General features: G+C 53.9%; 4 protein-coding genes across 4 annotated transcripts, besides 7 other annotated features; 2 read left to right on the plus strand and 2 right to left on the minus strand.

The window, feature by feature from the left end:
- Window positions 1-75: 75 nt before the first annotated feature.
- On the plus strand, window positions 76-1,826 carry L969DRAFT_47938 (uncharacterized protein; the record flags this gene model as incomplete). Its single annotated transcript, XM_014713388.1, has 5 exons — window positions 76-730; window positions 774-1,076; window positions 1,140-1,243; window positions 1,295-1,646; window positions 1,705-1,826. The coding sequence occupies 5 exons, from the start codon at window positions 76-78 to the stop codon at window positions 1,824-1,826; spliced, it is 1,536 nt and encodes a 511-aa protein (XP_014568874.1).
- Window positions 1,684-5,650, minus strand: L969DRAFT_416740 (uncharacterized protein). The gene is made up of 4 exons (XM_014713389.1): window positions 4,820-5,650; window positions 4,055-4,772; window positions 2,393-4,001; window positions 1,684-2,343 (listed from the first exon to the last, which is right to left on the minus strand). The coding sequence occupies exons 1-4, from the start codon at window positions 5,616-5,618 to the stop codon at window positions 1,864-1,866; spliced, it is 3,606 nt and encodes a 1,201-aa protein (XP_014568875.1). The 5' UTR covers window positions 5,619-5,650; the 3' UTR covers window positions 1,684-1,863.
- A 135-nt stretch (window positions 5,651-5,785) lies between these two features.
- On the plus strand, window positions 5,786-5,966 carry L969DRAFT_86938 (uncharacterized protein). Its single transcript, XM_014713390.1, has one exon. It carries the CDS (start codon window positions 5,796-5,798, stop codon window positions 5,949-5,951), a length of 156 nt encoding a protein of 51 aa, XP_014568876.1. The 5' UTR covers window positions 5,786-5,795; the 3' UTR covers window positions 5,952-5,966.
- A 33-nt stretch (window positions 5,967-5,999) lies between these two features.
- Window positions 6,000-6,155, minus strand: L969DRAFT_47909 (uncharacterized protein; the record flags this gene model as incomplete). The annotated part of the gene is made up of 1 exon (XM_014713391.1): window positions 6,000-6,155. A coding segment is annotated over one exon (156 nt), but the record flags the coding sequence as incomplete, so codon positions are not given.
- A 230-nt stretch (window positions 6,156-6,385) lies between these two features.
- Window positions 6,386-6,560: a sequence feature (Protein overlapping with rRNA (L969DRAFT_48272, KEI40302.1) was converted to a misc_feature.).
- Window positions 6,561-6,602: 42 nt separating this feature from the next.
- Window positions 6,603-6,784: a sequence feature (Protein overlapping with rRNA (L969DRAFT_48272, KEI40302.1) was converted to a misc_feature.).
- A 37-nt stretch (window positions 6,785-6,821) lies between these two features.
- Window positions 6,822-6,948: a sequence feature (Protein overlapping with rRNA (L969DRAFT_48272, KEI40302.1) was converted to a misc_feature.).
- A 38-nt stretch (window positions 6,949-6,986) lies between these two features.
- Window positions 6,987-7,036: a sequence feature (Protein overlapping with rRNA (L969DRAFT_48272, KEI40302.1) was converted to a misc_feature.).
- Window positions 7,037-7,098: 62 nt separating this feature from the next.
- Window positions 7,099-7,266: a sequence feature (Protein overlapping with rRNA (L969DRAFT_48272, KEI40302.1) was converted to a misc_feature.).
- Window positions 7,267-7,303: 37 nt separating this feature from the next.
- Window positions 7,304-7,442: a sequence feature (Protein overlapping with rRNA (L969DRAFT_48272, KEI40302.1) was converted to a misc_feature.).
- Window positions 7,443-7,499: 57 nt separating this feature from the next.
- Window positions 7,500-7,585: a sequence feature (Protein overlapping with rRNA (L969DRAFT_48272, KEI40302.1) was converted to a misc_feature.).
- Window positions 7,586-7,631: the final 46 nt, after the last annotated feature.

Genomic DNA, 7,631 nt, shown 5'->3' on the forward strand with positions numbered 1-7,631 from the left:
ATCGACAGCTATCCTCCAAGGCCAGTCCGAGCTCACGAGGACGCCTGAAGGACGAAGGAGACCAAGCTAGTCAGCATGTCCGTCGTGCCAAGGCCGCCGAGTAGATCCTCGGAGAGCGAAGAGACAGATCACATCAGAGTGTTCTCACCGGACACGAACGCCCCTGTACTTTCTGTGGGGCGAGTGGACTACGATGCTCTGCTGGGCAGCTGGGACATCGTCTACTCGACCCTGCCCCTTTGGCGGAACAAGAAGAACGTCTGCATCACCTATGCACTCGTCCCTGGCTTTCCTGCAAGCGATAGACTGGACGACCTCGTGGAGTACCATGCCTCGGTCTACGTCGACTCTCGCAAGACGCCAAGGCGGGCCATAAGAGGTATCGACAGACGAGAACTGCCTTCGGGTATCAAGGATCTCTCCACGGTCAATGGCGTGCATTGGAGGTGGAGAGGCAAAGGGTTCCTGATGCCCATCACATCAGACTGGCAGATCTTAGGCTTACACCTGGCAAAGGAGCACCCTTTGCCACCAGACCGGGACGAGTGGATTGTGAGCTACTTCCAGGCAACGCTCTTCTCGCCCGCCGGTCTCGACATATACGCACGTACAGGAAGTCCACCTGTCGATTCGGAGCGCATGGACAAGATCATCAAGGCTCTACAGAGCGTAGAGGACACTACAGTCGCCAAGCTGGCAAAGGACATTTTCCCGATCTCGCACGACTTGCGTAGCGGCACCTAGCGTGCGCACTCGTACTGCATTACACAAAGCCACCACACAGGACACCGCGGCTCGAGCCATCGGCAATAGCGATACCGCGCACGATGCCAAGGCGACAAGCGCTCCAACGCACGATAAGGTCGCAGCAGCGACTGCCGACCGCAAGCACGATCCTACCATATGCTCAGACATCATCTCGCCGAGCGTTTGGCCACGCGCTTGCTGTCAAAGCGAGCAAGCCGATCACATGATCGTGGCACATCTCGCCCAAAGGGTCTCTCTTTCTGTAGCAATGCGGCCGCGTTGCGCTATCCTGACCCCGTTGCATCATGCTCGCATTCTTGTTACTCTCCGTGAGGCTTTCGATCTGATTGTATGAGCAAGGATCCATCAGCTCTGATCAGCCGCGCACACAGCGAGCATGTCGCGCGTGTCGCGTCGCGCGCACTTTGGGCTCTCTGGACGGCTTGAGATCTTCAGAGAGATGCTCTGCGATGATGCTCACAAGCTCGTGGCCGAGGTCGGTCCAACCCGTCTGCGTGTGTTCGGCATGCTGATGCGGCGCTGGCAGGCCAAAAGAGCTCAGCAAACAGATCTCCTGCGCACCTACAATTCCGAGCTCGTTCGACTCATTCAGCGAGAGGCTCGACAGCTGGGCGAGCAGATCACTGCAGGCGAGGAGGTCTTCTCCCAGATAGAGAGAGATGAGGGCCAGATGGCTTCCATCGTCGTGTCTGCGCTCGCCATGCAACGCAACAAGCGCTGTCTCTTCGCCTATCATCGCTCTCGCCTCAACAAGATCAAGCAGCTCTTCTGGGACGAGGGAGCGACGACTTCACAGCTCTTAGGCCAGGAGGAAGGCCTCAGGAAGGAGCTATCCCCGGCAGAGGTAGAGTTCATCAAGGACTACGCTGCTCTCGTGCGTCAGTACAAGTCTGCTTTCATTGATGTTGTCGACATCACTACCCCACTCGATCCTAGACCGCCGCAAGATCTCTATGTGCAAGTCCGCGTCCTCAAAGACATTGGCAACGTTGAAACGGAGGCGGGCACCATCCATTTCGGCAAGAACAACCTCTTCTTTGTCAAACGGTCAGACGTAGCGCGCTTGCTCGTCCAGGGCCTGCTCGAGGAGGTCAACTAGGCAGCCTGCCAGACCAGCTGATCATGCTTGTTCGTCGATACGCCGGTCACAAGCTTTCCGCCGAGCCTTCTGATCTCGCCAATCATGCTAGCAAGACTGGCAATGATCTTGACTTTCCCGGCGCTTTCCGATGCGTCAGCAGGTTGACAAGGATAGCCAAGACCGAGTCTGAAATCGCGCTCTTTCAAAATGGCCGGATTGACGAGTGCGCCGATGACGTCGCCCCCATGGACATCGTGGAAGAAGACGACTGCGTCGCCATAGAAGTGCTCGAGAGTCCTCACCAGATTCTGAGCAGGGTCAAAGCCTAGCGGTACAGAGCGAGCTCCATCCGCTTGATTGGCAAGTGCCCATCGGGGCTGTCGAGCGGTGAGGAGATGTTGTCGTGGCGAGATACTCTCTGCATAGCGGGGTAATTGCGAAGCATCCAGATGGATGAGGAGATCATAATGCGCCAGCGGCGTCTTGAACATACTCTGTGCGAAAGCTAAGCATGACTCCACAGGGCTCGACAGATCACGTTACCTTGACGTCAAGCTTGCCTATCTGCGTCTCAGCTCGAATGGTCTGCAATGTCGCTTGGGCAAGCTGAACAATCCTTGCAGCGACAAGTCGCGTGGGCTTGTCCTTTGTGTAGAGGTTGCCTTCGAGATCTTCCTCCGTCACGAGCACCATCGCACTGCGTTGAACGGCAGGATCCATCTTGCGCATGCGTACGAAAGCATCGCGTGCCAGCTGCTCTTTCTTGATCGGCAGGACTGCTCTCACTTCGGGCGCGAGGCCAATAGAGGTATAGAGCGGTATCAGCAGGGGCGTGTCAAGCCATTGCCAGGCAGATAGCAGGTCGATCGCCCTTGCGAAAGCTGTGGCAGGGCTGCCGGGCCGAGCAAGACTTGATGTAGGATCAAGATAGACATATGCAGTCAGCAATTCTGCCAGCTCAGGTGCGACATGAGGCGACAGCATGTGCGCTGCCAGCCATCGTTTGAGGATGCGGACGCTTGTCGAAAGGGTAGGAAAGCGAAGTTGCAGAGCAGCTATGGCTGCATGATGACGAGGATTGACTACATATCGTCGGTGATGATGCGTCAAGGCAGCAAGCAAGATCTTGCGTTCGTCGGGCGTAGGCGGCGATTTTGTGTCAAGCAGAGTTCGCTCGAGCAGCGTTTTGTCGCCATCGTGATGGATACGTGCTCGAAAAGCGTAGCCAGTCGGTGCAAGGATGTCGAGAGCGCAATGATCAACGAGCGGCAGCGCATCTGCATCGAAGACGATCTGGCATTCATACTGTCCTGTTCGTAACAAGGTTTCTGCCAGGGAGAGTAGGAAAGCAGCTTTGATCTTCTGCACCGCATGGAGGTCTGATGGCCAATGGCCAGAGCTCTCTAGGGTAATGGCAATATCATGCAATGCTGTGTGAGCCGAAGTCGGCAAGGCTTTTGCAGCATAGGTCGCTCGATCGCGAGGTGAAGGCAGAAAAACCGAAGAGTACCGCAGTGCCTCGCTGGCAGGAGTTACGCTTGTTACCGAGAGCGGCAGCTTCTCGATTTGACGGAGGTACTTTGCCAATTCGTCAAATGCGCCCATGACCGCGCCAAAGCCTCTGGTTTTGGGGTTATCAGATGCAGAAGCTTCGAATACGCAGTCTGGTTGCATGAGTAAAGCATCGTAAGGGCCTGCGATCACGCTGATAGCCGCTGGCGATAGCTTGAGATGCTTCGACATCAAATAGTTTATGATCTGAGGGATGATGCGCGAGCGTGCAAGCACGCTGTCCGCGGTCCATACTACGCTTTCTGTAATGCTACCGTCCTGAAATCGACGGAGCTCTGACCTTTCGCCCCAGAAAGAACGAAACTTGCTAGCTGCTGTCGCATCCTCGGCGCTCGGCCCAGAGTCGATAAGTCGTTGCGCTTGCGCTGGATTCAAGGACAAGCCAACGGTAAGCTGACTTGGAGTTCCTGCCGCACTTGAGCCACTGCTCGCATGCGATCGTGTACTAATTGACAAGCAAGTGATACGGTCAGATAGACCACGAACGAGCGTGTCCGATACGAGTACCGCCAAAGTATGCTGTGCACGATGCTCGTACAGTGGGTCTTGAGGTATGGTGACGGAGTGGCCGACATCTAGTCTGCCGATCAAGTATAGTCAGCCAGATGCACATCTATAGGACAGGAGCCGTACACTACTGTGACATCGAACGCGACGGCAGGATCGAAGCTCGAGCGGAGCAAGACGCTACTGAAGGCTGCAGATGGATCCATTGCGATAGCTATTGCCGACATACGTGACGCGAATTGTAGAGCGTCAAGATTTGCACTGGGAATGCCTGCCAGCAAATTGCGCGAGCCCGTGTGATCAATGAAGCCGTTCATGTAAGCCGCAGACAGCTCATCCGGGCTGAAGAGCGGGGTATCAGACTTTGCAAAGACAAGTCGACGAGCGAGAGACGTCTCAGCAAGGAAATCGATGACGGCAGAGAAGAGCTGCCAGCTTGAAGCAGTCTTTGGCAGTTTTTTTGTATCCTTGTCTTTCGGCCGTCCTCCAACAAGCAGATGGGCAAGGATCATTGTGAGCGTAAGTGACATGCTCTCCATGCCTATCAAGTGATGCTCGTCTGCATGTCCGGCGAACCCACGCTGGTGCGCCCAGACTTTGAGAAGCAAGCAAGCATCTTTGAAGGCAGGACAGCTCTCTGTGACATCCTCCAGGTACGACCGATCGGCAAGCAAGAAAGCATCGTGTAGTAGAGCGCTGTTGTAAAGTGGTGTGGGCTCTGTTGTACCCGCGGCGGATTTGGTATTGCTGCGCCCGGGATTGAGCTTGGAAAGAGGCATGGGCGACTCCGCGCCTGCGCAAGGCAAAAGCCTGATGACTACTCGCAGCTTTGCCAGCAGGGACCCTGCGTCACGAGTCAGGCTGGCCTACTTGCCATACAGTGCAACCCACCTTGCTTGGGCACGAGTGCTATCATCGGTCTGCGCGGATCGCCATGAAGAAGGTCTATGGAGACATGCAGCTGACTGAGCCTGGCCGGCAAGGCTGCTGCAAGGCAGGCTACGTAGTATGCTCTCTTGTGTAGATATCGCCCTTGCTTGTAGTCGTTCTCTTGAAGTAAAGAGGCGGGTAGCTGAAGAGCCATATCGACGCCCCACCCCTGTACACCTTTCCAACGGCATGCGGTTCCCACCGGCCAACTTCCGACAAGCTCTATGCTGGCAGGGGCTTCGAACGCTAGCTGCCATTGCGTTTGCAAGGGACTTGGGCCAGGTTCTGGAAAAGGTATGGTCACATTGTGCTTGCTCAATCGTGCGATCGCTTCTGCGATGCCGAGAGGTGCAACAGTCGGCAAGCTCGCGAGAGTCGCTTTTATCTCTTCAAGTGCAAGCATGAGCGGTCTTGCTCGGGATGACGATGCAGCAGGCGTTCGGACAGACGCCAGCAAGGCTTCAATTTGATGCTGCAGAGGCTCTTGCTGCAGAAAGTGAGGATCCCTGGTCGAGGAAAGGCTGCTAGGATCTGCAGCTGACGGTGTCTCAGTATTCTGCAGGTTTGACCGGTCATGGCCATCATCCATCTCGCTGCTGCTGCTGTCTTCAGAGTCGTGCTGCGTCGCAAGAGCTCGGGCCAGAAGATCCTCGCCGTCGTCACTGACGGGCTCTTTCCCCTCTCTTAGCGATTGTGTGACCTTGCGAAGCTTGCGTGGCACTGGCGCATGGCCATTCTGCCTGCGCTTTGTCACCGACATTCTTGCTGTTCGACGGACGGACGGTCGCGCTAGGTCGTGTGTACAAATCGACGCGAACCAAGGTGATCTCAACTAAATTCGCGAGCAGACAGAGATGTCGAAGAAAAGTCACGACAGATTATCTGGTGTAGTCTGACTGACCAAAAATATTGGACAACTCATGAAGAGACGAGAGAGATGCGAATCGAATCGTCTGATCAGACTTACCAGAGGGACCGAAGGAATCGAATGCTTGGATTGAGCAGCGTCTGTGGCCGAGTACGGTCGCGGCTAGTCAATCGAGCTGGATTCTTCCAGCGTGTGTTGCGATTTCGCAACAAGCTGAAGGCCTAGTTTACGTTTGCGAAAGCGTGACGGGGATGTAGAGGTGGATTGGATTGCCTATGGCCAGACTATAAGTGCAAGAAACCACCGAATGGGAGAACCGACTGTGAGCGGCGCTGATCGATGATCAGAGCAGCTGCTCACAGGTTTGTCTTCACCGACGATGGCTCGGTCTGGTATTCCTTGGAATCCAGGCTGGGTCGTTGGAGATGCTAGGACGGAGACCAACTGAGCTGACGGATGCNAANGCAAACGTCAAGCGAGATAAGGTGAATCACGCCCGCGAGTACGATNGGGTACTGGCGGCACTCGTGCTTGCACGAGGTGGAGTGATAGATACCTGGTTGATCCTGCCAGTAGTCATATGCTTGTCTCAAAGATTAAGCCATGCATGTCTAAGTGTAAACAAATTTATACAGTGAAACTGCGAATGGCTCATTAAATCAGTTATAGTTTATTTGATGGTTCCTTGCTACATGGATAACTGTGGTAATTCTAGAGCTAATACATGCTGAAAAGCCCCGACTGGCAACGGAAGGGGTGTATTTATTAGATACAAAATCAACGCTTCTTTTAGCAGCGCTTGGTGAATCATGATAACTTGTCGAATCGCACGGCCTCGAGCTGGCGATGCTTCATTCAAATATCTGCCCTATCAACTTTCGATGGTAAGGTAGTGGCTTACCATGGTGACGACGGGTAACGGGAAATAAGGGTTTGGTTCCGGAGAGAGGGCCTGAGAAACGGCCCTCAGATCTAAGGAGTGCAGCAGGCGCGCAAATTATCCCATCCCGATTCGGGGAGATAGTGACAATAAATAACAATGTAGGGCTCTTTTGGGTCTTGCAATTGGAATGAGTACAATTTAAATCCCTTAACGAGGATCAATTGGAGGGCAAGTCTGGTGCCAGCAGCCGCGGTAATTCCAGCTCCAATAGCGTATATTAAAGTTGTTGCCGTTAAAAAGCTCGTAGTCGAACTTCGACTCGGACGAGCCGGTCCGCGTCTTTTGTACGTGTGTACTGGTCACTCGTCCGGGTTTACCTCTTGGTGGGCGCCGATGTCGCTTCAGTGCGTCTTGTCGGTTTGCTCCGCTCAGACGTTTACTTTGAAAAAATCAGAGTGTTCAAAGCAGGCCGATTTAGTGCCCGAATACATTAGCATGGAATAATAGAATAGGACAGCGTCTCTGTTTTGTTGGTTGCCTTGGAGATGCCGTAATGATGAATAGGGGCAGTTGGGGGCATTCGTATTCCGTTGCTAGAGGTGAAATTCTTGGATTGACGGAAGACGGACTACTGCGAAAGCATCTGCCAAGGATGCTCTCATTGATCAAGAACGAAGGTCGGGGGATCGAAAACGATTAGATACCGTTGTAGTCTCGACAGTAAACGATGCCGACTGGGGATCAGTGCAGGTTTTATTGATATGACTGCATTGGCACCCAAAGAGAAATCTTTAAGTCTAGGTTCGGGGGGGAGTACGATCGCAAGGTTGAAACTTAAAGGAATTGACGGAAGGGCACCACAAGGTGTGGAGCCTGCGGCTTAATTTGACTCAACACGGGGAAACTCACCAGGTCCAGACACAAAAAGGATTGACAGATTGATAGCTCTTTCTTGATCTTGTGGTTGGTGGTGCATGGCCGTTCTTAGTTGGTGGAGTGATTTGTCTGGTTAATTCCGATAA

The sequence above is a fragment of the Mixia osmundae genome, assembly GCF_000708205.1.
Source record: "Mixia osmundae IAM 14324 unplaced genomic scaffold scaffold_4, whole genome shotgun sequence".
Lineage (NCBI taxonomy): Eukaryota > Fungi > Basidiomycota > Mixiomycetes > Mixiales > Mixiaceae > Mixia > Mixia osmundae.